This window comes from Bos taurus, chromosome 20, assembly GCF_002263795.3.
Source record: "Bos taurus isolate L1 Dominette 01449 registration number 42190680 breed Hereford chromosome 20, ARS-UCD2.0, whole genome shotgun sequence".
Taxonomy (NCBI): Eukaryota; Metazoa; Chordata; class Mammalia; order Artiodactyla; family Bovidae; genus Bos; species Bos taurus.
In genome coordinates this window covers 33,347,074-33,361,534 of record NC_037347.1, presented here as the reverse complement: position 1 = coordinate 33,361,534, position 14,461 = coordinate 33,347,074, and the positions used below count along the sequence as shown (strand labels likewise).

Genomic DNA, 14,461 nt, shown 5'->3' with positions numbered 1-14,461 from the left:
TAGCTCCATTAAGTCAGCTAAGTGAAAGCTCTGGAAACACACCTCCTGTCCCTAGAGGGAGTTTAATAATAGAAATGATAACCATAGTGCTAACAGCTACCATTTATTAAGCAACTCGTGTATGTTGGGCACTCTACTCTCATTATTCATGTAATTCTCATAACAGTCCTGAGAAGTAGGTGTTATAATAAACATGGACTTTGAAGCCAGAAGTAATTTGGCCTAGAACACGTGGTTACTAAGGAGAGAGAAGAGGTGGGATACAGACGTAATCCAAGGCCTAAGGACTCTGCCTCCTGCTCTTTGATGCCAAACCTCCCACTTTTGACTTATATAAGCATATGTCTTGGGCCCCAGAATAACATAAATCACATGGTTTCTGACACCCATTCAGTGGACCACTATGCCATAATTGACTACAATTACAGAAAAAGGTGATAGAATGCTTTTAAGCTTAAAGATAGGAGTAAAAGTACAACTAACCAAAGGGAAAAATTAAACATAGGAGTTGGCACAATGTTGCTTTAGAGGTAAAGCATTTACTGTATATAGGAAAGATCTTTTACATACATTTTCAGGACAATTCCTATTAACTAATAGTGTCTTTAATATGAGTCTGTGTGCGTGCTCAGTCGTGTCTGACTCTGCGACCCCATGGACTCTAGCCTGCCAGGCTCCTCTGTTGATGGAAGTTTCCAGTCAAGAATACTGGAGTGGGTTGCCATTTCCTTCTCGAGGGGATCTTCCTGACCCAGGGATCAAACCTGAGGCTCATCTCCTGAGGCTCTTGCATTGGCATGTGGATTTTTACCACTACAACACCTGAGAAGCCCAGCTGGGTGATAAGAAATTGTAATGAGAAAATGAAATGGTAAAGAGGTTAGTGATATGGGTAACAGTTAATGGTATTGATTTGATGTCTGTTCTGGAGTTTCAGTAAAGTTCAGCCATGCCCCTGTTTAGAAATTCTGCAGTGAGGGAGACTAGGATGATTAAAACAATGGATGAAATACTCTCTCTATGGAAAAACTATGGTCTTTTTCAAAGTGAGCTGCTTAAGAGGGATATAGGAAGAACATTTTAGAAGGTGTTTTTTTTTTTTTTTTTTGCATTTATTTTTCTTGTGAAATACGAGAGAAATCATTATTTACCAATATATCAAATACCTACTGACAGTGATTCTGACTTGCTAGATTGATATCATATATGTCATAAGTGGAATGACACTATGGTAAGAGTTATACATGATAAGCTTGGAATCTTAAAGAAAGAACTAGAGTTAAGTCTATTTATTATTCTATTAAGTACTATGAACAGAATGCTTACAAGTGAATAAATGGCTTAAAAAAATTCCAGAAAGAAAATTCAGACTGAAGATGATACCTATAGCGCAAACATAAGCAAAACAACTAGAAGGAAGAATAGATATTTCTCTTTCTTATGCAAGCTTCTCATTGTCACAACATGAGTTTGACACCAAAGCTGCCTCAAAACACATCAAAAGTTTCAAGCAGATTTATGAATTATTATCACTATGGTATGATATCAAAACCAGGGGTTTCCTAGTGGTTCAGAGGTGAAGAGTGCACTGCAAGGCAGGATAGTTGGGTTTGACTCCTGGGCTGGAAAGATCCCCTGGAGAAGGAAATGGCAACCCACTCAAGTATTCTTGCCTGGAAAACCCCATAGACAGAGGAACCTGGCGGGCTGTAGTCCATGGGGTCACAGAAGAGTTAGACTTGACTGAGAGACTCAATGACAACGATGATGAGCAAGATAATGAAAAATTCTATTTTATATAGACTATCTTTTGAAACTAGCTCAGGGTTAGAAATAGACATATCTATATTCTTAAGTGTGCTTTTAGTAAACAACATAAATACGTCTTTGTTTTTAGGCAAATTGTCATTGTGATTGATCAATGTTAGTTGACAATGTTCTATAAACCAGGCACTAAAAACTTGGGTTGGGGAATTGACACAATTCAGGAATATTAGCAATGTGTAAGCTGGGTAGGATGGATGGTTGGGTTGATTATTTGGTTTGGATACCACTGCAATAGTCTCTGGTTTTGCAGTGTCTTCCTGTTATGAGTTCATTTTGGACATTTTCTCATCTCTATGTTGGAGGGATTTTACAGTTGAGTAGTTTTTATTCATTGAGTACTCAAGAATGAACATTTCCAGAATGCTCTCAGGTTTTGAGATATCTTTCTGATGAACACATTTTCTTTTCTGTTTTAGAAGTTTGTGAACATTCCTCTATTGTCTTAGCATTGCATTTTGTGAATAAGTCTGATGCCAGCCAGATTTTGTTGTTATTCTATAGGGAAATTATTTTTTCAGCTAAGGTACTTGAATTCATTTTAAAAATCTTTGAATTTAGTTAATTAGCTAGAATTTGCCTTGAAATTGCATATTTGAACCATATTTCTGATACAATTAATCAAGACACATTTCATCCTTTCTTTCAGGGACACGTTCATATATTTACTTATTTATTAAAATAGTTTTTCTCTTTCATTTCTTGGGCTCGCTATTTCAGGAACACTAATTCCCATATATTAAATTATATTTGTCATTCTATTTCCATTAGATATTCTTTAATAATGGTTAATATCTGAATTTTTCTGCATTTATTATGAATTACTTTGGATCTTTGTTTTATTAATTTTACTTTCAGACAATTATATCTTGAATTTGCAGTGTCTATTTATAACTATAATGTTGATTCTTTTCAATATTTGTGTCCTTGCACCTTAGTTTTGAAATCTTCCTTTTCAGTTAATTCTTATATTTAATCTTTTCAAACTCTGAGCTCTTGATTTATTGAATTCTCATTCTTATTAGGTTATTCTATTGCAAGACAAACTGGTATAGAATTTGTATATTCTCTGGTTTACATTACAAGGTTGATTGCATACTGCTCTTTTTTTGACTGTAATACAAATGTGTAGTTATCAAATCAGCTCTCATTTTGCTTATACTCAACATGGGCATCCACATGTAAACCATCAATAGCCTCTGATACTTAAAACTATCTACTTATTATTATAAGTAGCTTGGCTATTTTTAATACTGGGTGACCTTGGCTGTCCCCCAGTGACAATATAAGCTTCATATTTTGGGAGTTTCTGTGATTCCCTTTGTTCTGAGCAGTCATCAGTCAGAAAAAATAAGGGAATGAGAGAATTTTACACAGAGAAGGAGGTATTTATAATGACAAGGCACAGTCGAGAGCATGACTTATTTAGGAAAGAGAGGCAGAAACTTAGCTAGGCAGAAAGTGAGGCAGGAACTTATCTTCAAGGCTATGTGAAGCCATGACATGTTTAAGGCCTGAGTGTTTCATGATAAGATTTGCCTTGGAGAATATTCCTCTCACAGAAAATGTGTAGAATAAGGCAAGACCAGAGGCAAAGGGACCAGTTGGGAGGCCTTTGTGGTAATCCAAGTTGGAAATGATGAATGGAAGGCATGTGCATGGAAATGAGGAACTGGGGAGAACTGGGAGAAATATTAAGAAGGAGGAATGACTGCTTACTGCTTGTAGAGGCAAGAAAGAGGGAGGGAGAAATCAAAGGCAGCACTCAGGTTTCTCACTTGGTTGTCTGAGCGTTTTTAATGTATTACTTTTAGAGCTTCCGTGCATGCGTCTGACTCGTTGCAACCTCATGGACTGTAGCCTGCTAGGCTCCTCTGTCTATAGGCTTTCCCAGGCAAGAATTCTGGGGTGGGTTGTCATTTCCTTCTCCATAGGAGGTTCCTGACCGAGGGATCAAACCTGTGTCTCTTGCACTGGCAGGCAGATTCTTTACCACTGAGCCATCTGGGAATCCCCCTTCTTAGAACTTATCAGTCTGTTTTTTTCTTTTTTTTTTTTTTAATTGAAATATAGTTGATATACAATTTTGTGCTAGTTTCTAGTGTACAACAAAATCATTCTGTTTTATATATATATTAAATATATATATATGTAAATATTGGAGTAGGAAATGTCAACCCACTCCAGTATTTTTGCCTAGAAAATTCCATGGACAAAGGAGCCTGGTGGGCTACAGTCCATGGGGTTGCAAAGAATCAGACACAACTGAGCACACATATGTAAATATATATATTTTTTTTCATAGTTTTTTCCATTATGGTTTATTATAAGATATGGAACGTAGTTTCTTGTGCTATGCAGTAGGACCTTGTTGTTTAGCTATTTTATATATAGTAGTTTAGGTCTTTCCTGGTGGCTCAGATGGTAAAGAGTCCACCTGAAATGCAGGAGACCCAGGTTCGATCCCTAAGTTGGGAAGATCTCTTGGAGGAGAAAATGGCAAGCCACTCTAGTAATCTTGCCTGGAGAATCCCAAGGGCAGAGGAGCTTGCTGGACAGAGGAGCTACAGTCAATTGAGTCACAAAGAGTCAGACACAACTGAGTGGCTAGGCACACATGCACACATAGACTAGTTTATATCTTCTAATCCAAAACTCCTAATTTATCCCTACCTCCACTTCCCATTTGATAATCATAAGTTTGTTTTCTATGTCCATGAATCTGTTTCTGTTTTGTAAATAAGTCCATTTGTATCTTATTTTAGATTCCACATATAAATGATATCATATGTTATTTGTCTTTGTCTGACTTAGTATGATAATCTCTAGGTCCATTCATGTTGATGCAAATGGCATTATTTCATTCTTTTTTATGGCTGAGTAGTATTTCATTGTATGTGTGTACTACATCTTCTGTATTTTTAATGGTTGTCTATATATATCCTTACTTTGTAAACTCCTTGAATGGAAGACCTAGTTCATGTCCGTCCTTACTTTACGTCTAGTACTGGGTTTGGCCCACAGGAAGAATCAATAAATGTGCATTCAGACAACCTAAATAGGAGATGAAGAAAATACTAACCATGTCCCGTTTTGAGTAGTAACAATATTTGATTTGCTCCCTCCATACCACACATAGGACTCTGAGGCAGATAAATAAAACTAATGCAATAGAAAAATAGTGCAGTCACAGTCAAGTGCAGTATGGTACTTAAGTTATTGCCAGTCAGAACCCACTCGGTAAGCTGCTACGAGGGTACTGTTACCTTCGTATTTCTCTGACAGTTTGTTAGTGGTGCACCGGTGTTCCACTTTTGTTTTTTTAACAAAAAGGAAACGTTTCTTTGTTTCAATCCGGATACAGTTTTTGGCTTCTTCCTTTGTTAAACCTGGGAAATAAAGGACAAGAAAAAAACCTTGAGAATGCACCCTGGAGAATTCAGAGACGAGCATGAGACTCTGAGCACTTGGGAAGGTACAGGTACTCTGTACCAGCATCCAGCTCCTCTGCTTCCCGTGAGCTCGAATGATTAAGGCTTTTACTACAAAGGCGGTTCTTCACAGGCCATGGGACATCCTGAAGAGTAGAGGTATTTATGAGTCCCTGCCATCCTCCCTGTGGGGATCATGTTGGCCTCTCCATGTTGCCTGCACACAGTAAACCTCTAAGCTTGCCCACGCTGTTGGCCACTGCCCCTGTACAGCATATCAGGAGATGAACACCTGCTCTGTTTGGTGCCCCATCGTCAGGGGGCACTGTTCTTTGGGGGCCACAGCTGATTCTGTGAGGACTGAGTCCGTTTCACTTCTTCCTCTGTTCACCACCTCAAGTGTAAATCTCGTTGGTCACCTCTCCTTCTCTGAACACTCATTCCCGTACTCATCTAAGCTTCCTCTCCCTGAGTTGGCCATTCACTCTACCTCCAAAACCCTTTGGTTTTGTCTCAGAAACTGACTTCCTGACTCATGAACTCTTCAGTGTCCTCCGGGACTGTTCACTTTTTCTGTTTATCTTAATTCAAGCCCATACTTGATACGTTTTCCCTGTTGTCTTCAAGGGAGGTTGATGCTGCCTGGTTCCCAGGCTCTTTAGGAACGGGAGCTGGGCTTGATACCTTCCTAGTTTCCCAGGACTGCTTGCACAGGATGACACACCACAGTTGTATAAGTCTTGTAAAAACCCTCATGCTCCAAGACTCAGAGTATCCAGTTCTAATAACTTTGGTCCTCGTTGTCCTGATCTTTTGCCAAACTTCCTCGTTTGTTGAAGGTTTTGGTATCTGAATCAGTCTTTCCTGCCCTAATGCTGGTCCATTATTCTTTTTTAAAAAAAATTTTTATTATTTATTTAATTATTATTCTTATTTACTTTACAATATTGTATTGGTTTTGCCATACATCAACACGCACCCGCCACGGGTGTACACGTGTTCCCCATTATTCTTAAGGACTTCAAAAATTGGTGGGGGATGTCAGGGATTGAGTGGGACAGAGGCAGGGAAACAGGTCTGGCTGTTTGGAGGCTGACTTGGTACCGCGTCTCTGGGGTAGTTTGAGAAGTGTTTCCTTTTTTTTTTTTTAAACAGCTTCCCAAGTCACCTGACCTGGTACGTGAAACACCAAAATTAGAATCCAATTTCTTTTTTGCTGTTTAGTTTAAAATTGCCTTGCAAAATACAAGCATATAAGAGATAGAGCTGTTAGGTGAACTATCAAGCACCTTAAAGCAAAGTAGTTTATCAATACTGATTCTTAGGGTTGCAGGTTACAAGCGGCAGGGAGGAGTGTTATCAGAGCCAGAGGCACCACGTGAGTATGTGATGCTAGAATATAAACCTGGGTGTGCAGCTCACCAAGGAACGAAGCTGAGTAGATGCGGATGAGGCTTCCTACTTTGTAGTTTTTTCAATAGTTTGACACATTCAAAGAGAGAAATCAAAGATTGGGAGTAAAAAAATGTCTTGGTTTGAGGCCCTCGTGTGTACCTGGCATTTTAATTTCTAACAAAAAAGATGGCTGTTTTGATTAGGCTGAATAAATATGACTCATTCTTCTTCCAGTGGCATTGTTCTTATAAATGGGTTAGTCAAGTGTTTGGGCCGTGTGAGGAATTTAATGGTCCCCTAACCCTTTCTTATTCTTTCATTAGATTTCTATGATTTATTTTAAATGATTTTTTGAGGTGGGCCATTTTTAAAGTCTTTATTGAATTTGTTAGAATGTTGCTTCCGGGTTTTTTGTTTTGCTTTGGTTTTCTGGCCTTGAGGCATGTAGGATCTTAGCCCCCTGACCAGAGATCAAACTTATATCCTCTGCATTGGCAGGCAGAATCTTAACCACCGGACCGCCGGGCAAGTCCCTAGCTTCTATGACTTATAAATGAAAATTAAATTGCATGTGACCAATTCATTAACTATAGCATAATTAATGAACTATAAACCTCGTTAATTTCAGTTTCTGATGGTTACAGGGGAATCCTTCAAGATTTGAATGATGAATCTCTCTTGTGAGCCGTGGTATTGGTCATGCGGTGTTGAAAATGTCAAGGCTTTATCAGTGAATTTCTGTACCAGCCTTTTCTTCCCCACAAGATGCCCTACAGCTTACGTCTGACCCTATCCACACTGACAAAGGAGTTGCTTCATGCTGAAGCACTTGCAGTCTCAAACCTGAGTTTGATGTGGCACAGGAATGAGTATTGCAGAAATGTCCTCAGCTACTCTGACTGGGCAAAGATCAACAGTGTCAATCAAAAATGTCATACTGATAAACAGTGGGGTGAATAGCTTTTATTTTTCAGTCAGAGCAGAACATGACTTCCCAGCAAAAGAAATTTAAAATTACCATGTTGTAATAACATGATATTTTAATTGTTTACTGTTTTCTCTGTGTCCCTGAAGTTCTTTTTACCTTGCACACTAGAGCAAGGTCAACTTTTTATTCAAGGTTTTAAATTGACCATGGAACATTGCAGAATTGAGGAATACATCAAGAGATGCAAATAAAAAGCAATTTAATTTTGTTTTATTCTTCTTGCACTAGAGAAAGTACTCAGAGGTATTCGAGTCATTTTTTTTTTAAATTAATGACAAGGGATATAACTCTTATTGAATAAAGCAAATAAAATTAAGCCTAAACTCTAGCTCTACATTGTGGCAAACGAAGTAAGGGGAAAAGAACTAAAAAGGGGAAAAGGAAGGAGGCCAAAATATGGATTCATCCACATGAGATGAAGCATATGAGAGTGGGCAAAGACAGACAAGCACACCCACTGGAGAATTCCATTTTAATGAGATTTTCTCTAAGTGTGTTTCATCTTAAACCACAGTTAAAATTAAGTGCCAATATTATTATTGTGACTCAGATAAGTATATATATACACACACACATATATATGCACATATTTCATGACTATAAGATTATATATTACATATAAAATATGAGAATGTATTATATACATATACATAAATATTATATATATGTGTGTAGTGTTTGTATGTGTACATAGGTGTGTATGGTTGTATGTTTCCAGTTTTATATGACACCTCAGACTCTCTTTCTTTCTCTTATTATGTATATCTGTGTGTCTAAAGTCTCTACCTTTATTTAAAGAGAAAGAGATGGAAAGTGAGAGTGTTTCAGGAAGAAAGTACAGCTCATCACTCTTCATTTTAGTTATAGGGCTTCAACTATTAAAATCCTGGATAGTTGATTAAAGATTCACATAGTTCTTTAACTGACCTGAATTCTAAGCCTTTAGCAGCTTTGCTGTAAATACATGATGAGTATAGCTTATTGAATGAGAAATTATTCTCTGGGCTACAGCAGCAGTGACCAGAATAATTTCTTCCCTAGGGTGAGACGAAACCAAGACAAGGGCCAGAGACTTCCCCCAATCATTTTTGCTCAGCTTTAAGGTTGATGCTGTTCTCAATGGCAAAGACATCAAATTCAGTGAGCAAACATTACTCCAGTAGAAAGGATAACTGTAATGAAATGTAAGAGGCAACATGGAAAGCCCATCACAGTGTAAATCTCTGGGATTTCAGTTAACTCTGTCAGGCAAAAAATTTTGAAGACTTTCTTACTGAAAATCCTTTTCAAAGACATATGTCCTATCTCCTCTCTTAAAAAGCAGATCATGATGGACATCTGCTCATTTAAAGTTAGGAAAAACTCAGGGAACCCACATTAAATATAACTATTTGCCATTATGAGATATAAGAATAGAGGGACTGAAATTCTACTGACCCCAGGGATGGCTTGGTGTCTTTTAAAATAAATTCCTGATTTCTTTTGTAGAAGAGTCAAATGATCAAGAATTCTGATTTATTTAGGAGAATTGGACACTTGGGTTCTGGTTATTACATAGTTCCTAATCATGTTTTAAAGATAGAAGCATCACAAGGATGCTGTGTCATTTCACACTGAAGCCTGAAAACAAATTTATAAAAAGGTACTTAAGCTCTAATAGAAATGAATATTAGTGACTGAGTGACTTCACTTTCCCTTTTCATTTTCATGCATTGGAGAAGGAAATGGCAACCCACTCCAGTGTTCTTGACTGGAGAATCCCAGGGATGGGGGAGCCTGGTGGGCTGCAGTCTCTGGGGTCGCACAGAGTCGGACACGACTGAAGCGACTTAGCAGCAGCAACAGCAGCAAGATAATAGTTAAGAAATCAAAAGTTATTTTTTTAAACCAAGATTTATATTATTATTTTATATGTAATCAGAAAATATCACAGATTATATCCCTAGATATAAAATTGCAACTTTTCCTCAAAGAAAAGTGCCTCCCATCTGGTTTCAAGTTTCACCACCAGTAGGGGCATGTCTGGCTCATATTAACTTAGTCCCTTGTCAAGTTATTAATTGCTTTTCATCTTTTGTCCTTGGCTTTTAGTTAAAATCATTAAAAGAAAAAGACTAGGTCCAGTCTTTAGAACTCAGTGCTTTCATTGCCTAGGGGCCCAGGTTCAGTCTCTGTTGGGGAACTGAAATCCCACAAGCCATGTAGCAAAAAAAAAAAAAAAAAAAAGTGTCAGTGGATTTGTTGTAATTACATTTTTATAAAATTATCTCCTATAAAAATTCTATAAGTAAATTATTTTTTAGAGTTTAGTTCCAAGACAAATTTTGTTTTCCTAGGTGATAGCATGTATCTATCTCTCTTTAGTTTACCACTGCTAGGCAAAATCCCATGGATGGAGGAGCCTGGTGGGCTGCAGTCCATGGGGTCGCTGAGAGTTGGACAAGACTCAGTGACTTCACTTTCACTTTTCACTTTCATGCATTGGAGAAGGAAATGGCAACCCACTCAAGTGTTCTTGCCTGGAGAGTCCCAGGGACGGGGGTGCCTCGTGGGCTGCCGTCTATGGGGTCACACAGAGTCGGACACGACTGAAGTGACTTAGCAGCAGCAGCAGCAGCAGCAGCAGCAGGCAGTTTATGATGTTCTTAAATGTCAGGAAATTCTGGGACAAATCTGATGCCCAAGGAGGTTAAGCCTATTTATTTCTCCTTCTTGTTTTGGCCTGAATTTTCTATTTTTATTTTCTTGAGTATGTACATTTTCGTTGTTCTTCATATAATTTTGGAAATAAAGCATGGTCAAAATAAAGTCAATAAAGAACTGAAAGGATATAGTAAGAGAAAAATGCAATACACAGTATCTTATCAGTTAAAAAGAAGTGTTGAAGAAATCGAACCTGAGTTCTTTAGTTCCTCCTTGCTAAACTGATAAAGGAGGTCGTACACGCCTCCCAGGGAGCCAGAGGTGAAATAGTGAGTCCCGAAGTCATCAAAGATCCGGCTGTATAAAGCAGAGTTGTATTCTAGAGGCAGATGGTTAAGTGCTTTCAAGAAGACATCAGAAAGCTGCAGATCTTTAGTTTTCATTGTGAAGTTTAAGACTTTTATGACTTTATGGATCCTAATAAAACTGGAAGCCTAAATGGAAGAGAAGAAAGAAGTGAAAAAAAAAAGATGATTAAAGGTAATGAAAGCTTGAGGTATCAAACATTAAATGTTTATTATCAGCTTCATTGTACCCATAGTATTATAATTGTTAACTGTCCATTGAATGTTCCCACATACAAAATGATAATTTTCATCTTATTTTCCAGTACCTTTTTCATCAGTTCAGTTTCCTTAGATATCCAAAATGCTAAACAGATAAGCTGACCTCAATCATGTAAATTGTGTGATGGAGGGATATGCTGTCTACCAAAAAGAAATCAAGGATCAAAAAGTCAATCTTGCTTTTTTGATGGGCAATCATGGGTGCACCCCTACTGCATTTTTATTTAGAAAGCCTTGCTAATGCAAATAATTGAAAAAATATTGTATACATTTTCAGCTGGAAGTTACACAATGAAATTCAAGTTGTAGCTTTGTCCACCAGCTGGGGAAAGCATGTCAATTCTCTGGGCCTCAGTTATCTGGGAAAACTCACCTGTGCACAGCCTTCATCTGTGACACTTCACACTCCTTTCAACGCCAAGATGCTATGACTCAAAATTACTTAGGTGGTAAAATTAAGCAAAATCGTTTATATCCTCTGTCCTATATCCACAAACAGAACTATTTGTTTGGAGGTTCTTTTTTCTTTAATAATCTCTTGTTATGTCAGGTTAATTTAGGATTATGTGGTTGGTAGCTGCCCCAAATTTCATTCCATTAAATTGTCCTTTCCCACAGACACTGAATTTTATGAGTATATCCACAATACTGTTGTTTTAAAAAATTTTAGATATTGTAACTAATTTCTTAGTTTTAGCAAATTGTAATGTTTAAGTAATAAAAAGAGAGGGGCATATTTTAGCCAAAAATCTGTATTAGTTAAATTGTTAAACCTGTTATTATTATGGCTGCAAATTATTAAACAGCTATCTTCCCATGTGCTATAATTATGACACAAAATGACTATTAACACAGAAGGGAAAAAAAAAAAAAACAAAAACCCACAAAGCCTGAGGAAGAGGCAACATTTATTCCCCTCCCTCTGTTTTCCTCTTGCTATTCCTCCCTCCTCCCCTCCCTTTCTCCTTGCTCCCTTCTTCCCTTCAGTACATGTTTCTCTCAGCTATCTCAGAGGCAGTGGACACAAATGGGAGCAAGGCAGAAACAATTCATGCCGTTGTGGAGCTTACATTTTAAGTGTCCATTAACTGTAAGTTTAATACTTGAGTTTTGTCATGGAGGTGTGGCTTTGGAAAGGTAGAGGGACATGGTGCTCTTAGGAAGAAGCACTCTTACTCCCTGAATATCTGAAATGCCTGTTTGGTTATGCGCATTGAAATAGGCTGTTCAAAATTTTCAGGTCACTTTAAAAACGAAATTGTGGGACATACAAGGTAACTCGGCTTAGCACAAACATCTCCCTGGTGCTCCATTTGTCAGTTTCTGATGGCTAGAACTGGCTATTTTGGACTAAAAAATTACATGACAGCAAGTTATTAACTATGTATGGTCTATTTCAACATTTTGTGAGATCTTGCATTATTTTAACCACCCTTTTGTTGGTTCAGTTTTGTAAAGCAATTCAAAAACGCACTGAATCCTACTGAGATAACTGGTTTTTTGACTTTGAAACAGACTATCTGACCAACCAATGTTTAGTCAGATCTGTGCTTGACAAAGCATTGAGCACCGCTGAAGGGCTTGAAATGATTTTCAAGCTTGTGGGACCTTGTTTTCAGTATTTGAAGATTAAGAGAGGTTGCAGAAGCATTTTCTATTTAACCCGAGATATCCTGATTCCGTTCATATCTAATCAAAGATGTTGGGTTGAACCATACAAAGTTGCCAATCTTGTAAGTCAAAAATGGTTGAATATCAGCAATTTCATATGTTTGAACCTGATACTGTGAATAGTCTGAAATGTTTCCACTTTGAGGCAGATATTAGAGGATCAAATAAAAACTGTTTACCTACAAATAAGAGTTTTGTAAGTATTCTCTAGCATGTTTGAGACATTTAAAAACCAATTCTGAGAAGCAAATCTTAATATTGAAAGTGAAAGTGAAGTCACTCAGCCTTGTCTGACTCTTTGCAACCCTATGGACTGTAGGCTACCAGGCTTCTCCATCCATGGGATTTTCCAGGCAAGAGTACTGGAGTGGGTTGCCTTTTCCTTCTCCAGGTTGTCTTCCCGACCCAGGGATCGAATCCAGGTCTCCTGCACTGCGGGCAGACTCTTTACCCTCTGAGCCACCAGGGAAGCTGGTATATATATATGTCTGTGTAGATACACACACACACACACACACACACACACACACACACGTGTGTGTGGCTCATTCAATAAAAGAAACCAGCCTGCAATGCAGGAGACCCGACTTCAATCCCTGCGTTGGGAAGATTCCTTGGCGAAAGGAATGGATATCCACTTCAGTATTCTTGCCTGGCAAATTCCATGAACAGAGGAGCCTGGTGGGCTACAGTCCATGGGATCACAAAGATTTGGACACGACTGAGTGACTACAACACACACGGACACACATATATATTTCAGCACCTCCATTTCTCTCCTCATCTTTGATTATATTTTTGGGCAGTCATTTCCAATCCTGGATATGCAACCTGGAGGACTTTCAGTAAACTAAAAGAAGGATGTGAGGGGCATCATATAATCCATGATATAACCCATAATCCATTCAGAAGTGAACTAACCGGGGCTCCCCTGGTGGCTCAGTGGTAAAGAATCTGCATGCCAATGCAGGAGAAATGGGTTTGATTCCTGATCTGGGAAGATCCCACATGCCGTGGAGCAACTAAGCCCGTATGCCCAAGTCCATGCTTCTCAACAAGAGAAGCCCCTGTAGTGAGAAGCCTGCACACCGTGACTAGAGAGTAGCCCCCACTTTCTATATTAGAGGAAAGCCTGTGTCACAACGAAGACCCAGCACAGTCAAAAATAAATAAATAAAAAATTTTTAAAGTAGGCTAACAATCTGTGTTATAAAAGAAATCTGTTTTGTTCTTTTTTTACATGCTCATATCACTAGAGCTATACTCTTTTCAGAGTTTGATGAAAATAAGCAAGAAGCTTGAAATAGAGTGTGGTAGATGTGAATAGTGGGCAAAAATTAGAAAATTGATTTCATTTCCCAATTCTGGCATTTACTCATTTTACGATCACGAGTCACTTAGCTTCTTGTATTTGAGTATAGTGCCTGATGCAGGGTAGGTCTGTGATGGATGTCAGTTGAATTAAAAATAAATATATGGACTTCAATCTACTTATCTGCAAAATGATGTTAAAAATATCTACCATTACATGTTAAATAGTAAAGAAGGCTGAGTGCCAAAGAATTGATATTTTTGAACTGTGGTATTGGAAAAGACTCTTGAGAGTCCCTTGGACAGCAAGGAGATCAAACCAGTCAATCCTAAAAGAAATCAACCTCGAATATTCACTGGAAGGATCGATGCTGAAACTCCAGTACTTTGGCCACCTAATGCCAACCCATTGGAAAAGACTCTGATGCTGGAAAAGATTGAAGGCGGGAGGAGAAGGGGACAATAGAGGATGAGATGGTCAGATGGCATCACCAACTCAGTGAACATGACTTTCAGCAAGCTCCAGTAGATGGTGATGGACAGGGAAGCCTGGCGTGCTGCAGTCCATGGGG

General features: G+C 38.2%; 1 protein-coding gene across 3 annotated transcripts in view; it reads right to left on the bottom strand.

Moving 5' to 3' along the window:
• Positions 1-14,461, bottom strand: part of C6 (complement C6) — an 85,495-nt gene that overhangs the window by 31,441 nt on the left and 39,593 nt on the right. For all 3 annotated transcript variants that reach the window (XM_010816782.4, XM_010816783.3, NM_001045979.1), the window contains 2 exon segments: positions 10,535-10,775; positions 5,091-5,213 (listed from right to left, as the gene is read on the bottom strand). In XM_010816782.4, coding sequence (XP_010815084.2) covers positions 5,091-5,213; positions 10,535-10,775 — 364 coding nt within the window.